The 4,487-nt window shown below is 39.0% G+C and overlaps 1 protein-coding gene across 1 annotated transcript; it reads right to left on the minus strand.

Moving 5' to 3' along the window:
• Positions 1 to 1,390: 1,390 nt before the first annotated feature.
• Positions 1,391 to 2,179, minus strand: LOC308275129 (CCR4-NOT transcription complex subunit 9-like; the record flags this gene model as incomplete). The annotated part of the gene is given in 2 exon segments (XM_080713165.1): positions 1,391 to 1,771; positions 1,775 to 2,179. Coding segments are annotated over 2 exon segments (732 nt in total). The 3' UTR covers positions 1,391 to 1,444.
• Between the last annotated feature and the right edge of the window lie 2,308 nt (positions 2,180 to 4,487).

Raw genomic sequence — 4,487 nt, forward strand, 5'->3', positions numbered from 1 at the left:
TCTGTAGATCACTTTTGGGAGGATGGCCATTTTAATGATATTTATTCTGCCAATCCATGAACATGGAAGATCTTTCCATCTTCTAAGATCTTCTTCAATTTCTTTTTTCAGTGTTTTATAATTTTCTTTGTAGAGATCTTTTACCTCCTTGGTCAAGTTTATTCCTAGGTATTTTATTTTTTTGTGGGAAATCATGAGTGGAAGTGTTTTCTGAATTTCTTTTTCAGTGTATTTATGGTTGGTGTACAGGAAAGCTTCTGATTTTTTAAGATTGATTTTGTATCCAGATACCTTGCTGAATTTGTCGATCAGTTCTATAAGCCTTTTGGTTGAGTTTGTTGGGTTTTCTAAATATAGTATGTCATCTGCAAATAGTTAAAGCTTAAGTTCTTCTTTTCCTATTTGTATTCCTTTGATTTCCTTTTCTTGCCTTATTGCTCTGGCTAGAGTCTCTAGTACTATATTGAAGAGAAGTGGTGATAGTGGACATCCTTGTCTTGTTCCAGTTTTTAGGGGGAATTCTTGAAGTTTTTCCCCATTTAATATGATGTTGGCAGTGGGCTTATGGTAGATTGCATTAATAATGTTGAGATATGTTCCTTCTATTTCAATTCTCTGCAGTGTTTTTATCATAAATGGATGTTGAATTTTATCAAATGCTTTTTCAGTGTCTATTGAGATGATCATGTGGTTTTTGTCTTTGATTCTGTTTATATGATGAATTACATGGATTGATTTTTGTATATTGAACCAGCCTTGCATCCCTGGGATGAACCCTACCTGGTCATGGTGAATGATTTTCTTGATGTGGTTTTGAATGCATGTTGCTAGTATTTTGTTTAATAGTTTTGCATCCAAGTTCATCAGAGATATAGGCCTGTAGTTTTCCTTCCTTGAGCTGTCTTTATTCAGTTTGGGTATTAGTGTGATGTTGGCTTCATAGAATGTATTTGGGAGAGTCCTGGTTTTTTCTATTTCCCAAAATAGTTTGAGTAGTATTGGGATTAGCTCTTCTATAAAGGTTTTATAGAATTCACTTAGGAAACCATCTGGTCCTGGGCTTTTCTTTGATGGTAGGCTCTTTATTGCTGTTTCAATCTCTTTGATTGTTATTGGTTGGTTTAAGTGTTCTATATCTTCTTGACTCAGTTTAGGAAGGTTGTATTTATCTAGGAAGTTGTCAATTTCCTCCAGATTTTCCATTTTGTTGGAGTATAGTTTTTCAAAGTAGTTTCTGATAATCCTCTGGATTTCTACGCTGTCAGTAGTAATATCTCCTTTTTCATCCCTTATCTTCATAATTTGGGTTGATTCTCTCTTTTTTTTAGTTAGGTTGGCTAGTGGTTTATCAATCTTGTTAATTTTTTTAAGAAACCAGCTTTTGGTTTTGTTGATTTTCTGTATTTTTTTTTTACTCTCTATTTCATTGATTTCCTCTAAATGTTTACCTGGGATTATCTGAAAGTCGAAGGTAACATCTTACTACATGCTTCAGCAGATGGGCAGAAGGCTCTTTGGATAGCTGCAGGACCATTTTACCCAAGATCATGGCAACATGAGAGAAACGCTCGTATGTCTGATATATATAAGCCAGACCAGTGTCATCTAAAAGGATCTTCTGAAGGATAAATGTGGCAACTGTTTTAGAAAGTTCACTTCCAGATTCCATAATACACAAACATAAAGGGATAATTTCTGTTGTCAATAAGAAGTTGATTACTTCTTGCTCATCTGTTTTCTCCAAAGCCCCAATAACTCCAAGGCTGGTGAGTCAGAGATACTCAAAGGGACGTGTTTTGCTGACTGTGTGCAAAAATGGGTACAAGAAAAGTGGGATGTGTGCTGTAAGAAAAGCTGACCTGGTCTCTGGGTGTGATGTCACACATTGCAGTAATGCCAGAGCATTGCAAACTCTGTTGGACTGGTGTGCTGTCAAAGTGGGTGGGTTGATAGATGGATAAATATTTACAATTTCCTGTAAAAGTGCTGCAATAGTACCAAATGAATGCCACAGCATGGGTGCAAGGTCAGGAACAGACTCTCGCTTTTTACTTAGCTCCAGCAAAGCATTTTCCCTTGTCTCAGGACTGGATAGCTCATTGATCCATTGATAAATCTTTTGTCTATCCACTTGAGCCAGTGCAGTAGGCACAGGCGCTGCTGTCGCTAGGCTGTGCATGTTGGGAGCGGCCGCCGCTCTTCTTCCGCCGCCAGGTGCACCCGACCCGCGTCCCCGCTTCAGCACCTCTGCAGCCGAAGAAGCTGAGCCGCCCACAATGAAAGATTTAAGCCAGTTTATATGGCATGTTCTCAATGCAGCTACAAGATTCTTCTTTGAGCTAAGTTCCATGATCCAAGGGTGGTATACCTGGGTTTCAACTGCCTGTGACTAGACTAGATACATTTAATTAAGTGCATCAAATCACTAAGTATTTCCATCACAATTAAAACAAATCTTAATCTGTACTTATCTTAAACCTATTCATTTTACTCTATTTCACTGTTAACACTGATTAGTATGCCTTTGTGTAGAATGTGTATTGCTTTCAGAACATATTTCTATAAAGGTATCAACTTATTTTCAACAGTCTTTATTACTTTGGTGACAATTGTTTTTTATTATATTTGAAGTATAATATTTGGAAATATAAATTTATACTCTAAACAATATACATATATGTTACTTATTAGTACATGTAATAATGTATGCTACATGCTTATAAATATTAATAAGTTAAATTTCATTTTTTGTGTGGTACTAGGGGGTAGAACTCAGGGGCTTTCTTCCTCTGTGCTATACCCTCAGCCCTATTTTATAATTTATTTGAAAACAGGGTCTCACTAAGTTGCTGAGAGCCTCATTAAGTAGCTGAGGCTGGCTTTGAACCTGTGTGATCCTTCTGTCTCACCGTCCCTCACAAGCACTGGGATTATAAATTTGTGCCACCATGCCTGGCTAATAAGTGAAAATTCATGATTCCTCAATGCATCTTAAACATTATAATATGATCAACAATGATATCTTGGACTCTTTCCACTGCTTGTTTCTTTGCTACAAATCAACCACAACCACTGCAATGAATTTTGTGTTTATAATACCTTTACATTAAAAAAAAAAAAGTTTGTCAGACGGGCATGGTGGTGCATGCTTGTAATCCCAGCATTTAGGAGGCTGAGACCGGAGGATAGTGGCTTGCAGACAACCTCAGCTACTTAGTGAGGCCCTCCACAACTTAGTGAGATCCTTTAAAAAAAATAATAAAAAAATAGGGCAGGGGTGTAGCTCGAAGGTCGAATGTCCCTGGTTCCATTCCCAGACCCACAAAAATAAAATATTTGTCATAAATACGTTCTTTTTTTTTTTTTTTTTTGCGGGTCTGGGGATGGAAACCAGATGCATTTGACCTCTGAGCTACACCCCCTGCACTATTTTTTATTCTTTATTTTGAAACAGGGTCTCACTAAGTTGCAAAGGGCCTCACTAAGTAGCTGAGGCTGTCCATGAACCGTGATCCTCCGGTCTCGGCCTCCCAAGTGCTGGGATTACAAGCATGCACCACCACACCCAGCTTCATTCTTAAATAATATTAATATATTTACTTGTTTTATGAGCTTTACAAAAATATTATCTTACAGTATATTATAAGTTTATTAGAACTTATAACTTCCTTAATATTAAGTTCCTAAGATTCATCTATGTTATTGCATGCCACCATTGTAGTGTATTTATTGGTTGCTATATAATATTCCATTCTATGAATATAACACAATTTCTTTATATTTTTATTATCAGTAAACATTTTAATTGTTTCTAGTTCTTACTATTACAAAGACTATTTCCAAAATAATTTTTACATGATTTTTGGTTGCAGATGTTAGAGTTTCTATAAATACATACCTAGGAGTATATTTTCTAGACTTCCTGGGTCTTAGACAAGGCCAGTATTTACTTTTACAAAGATAAGGGCAAATTGAAATTAATAATTTAATCAGAAGTCTTGGTGAGAGACTCCTGGAGAAACTGGGCCCAGTACCCTTTGTCCCGGGCGGGGTTGCACAGGACATGCTAGCCGGGGCCCGGGTCGTGGGACTCTGGGCCCCGGGCCAGACCGCATGTAGCACACCAGACCACTGGAGAAATCGGGCCCAGTACCCTGGGTCCCGGGCGGGGGTCGTGTGGGGCACGCCAGCCAGGGCCCGGGTCGTAGGACTCTGAATCCTGGGCCGGACCGCGCGTAACACGCCAGACCCCTGGAGAAACCGGGCCCAGTACCCTGGGTCCCAGGCGGAGGTCACGCGGGACATGCCAGACGGGGCCCGGGTTGCAAGACTCTGGGCCCCAGGCGGAGTAGTACGGAGCACGCTGGACCCAAGGGGAAACCGACAGGGTCACAGTGCTACTGAGTGCCTGATCCCACTCCCTCCTCAAACCACATATACTGTCTTCTCTTATTTAAAAAAAAAAAAGGAAAAGAAAAAGAAAAAGA

Source organism: Muscardinus avellanarius, assembly GCF_963383645.1.
Source record: "Muscardinus avellanarius genome assembly, chromosome: 16".
Lineage (NCBI taxonomy): Eukaryota > Metazoa > Chordata > Mammalia > Rodentia > Gliridae > Muscardinus > Muscardinus avellanarius.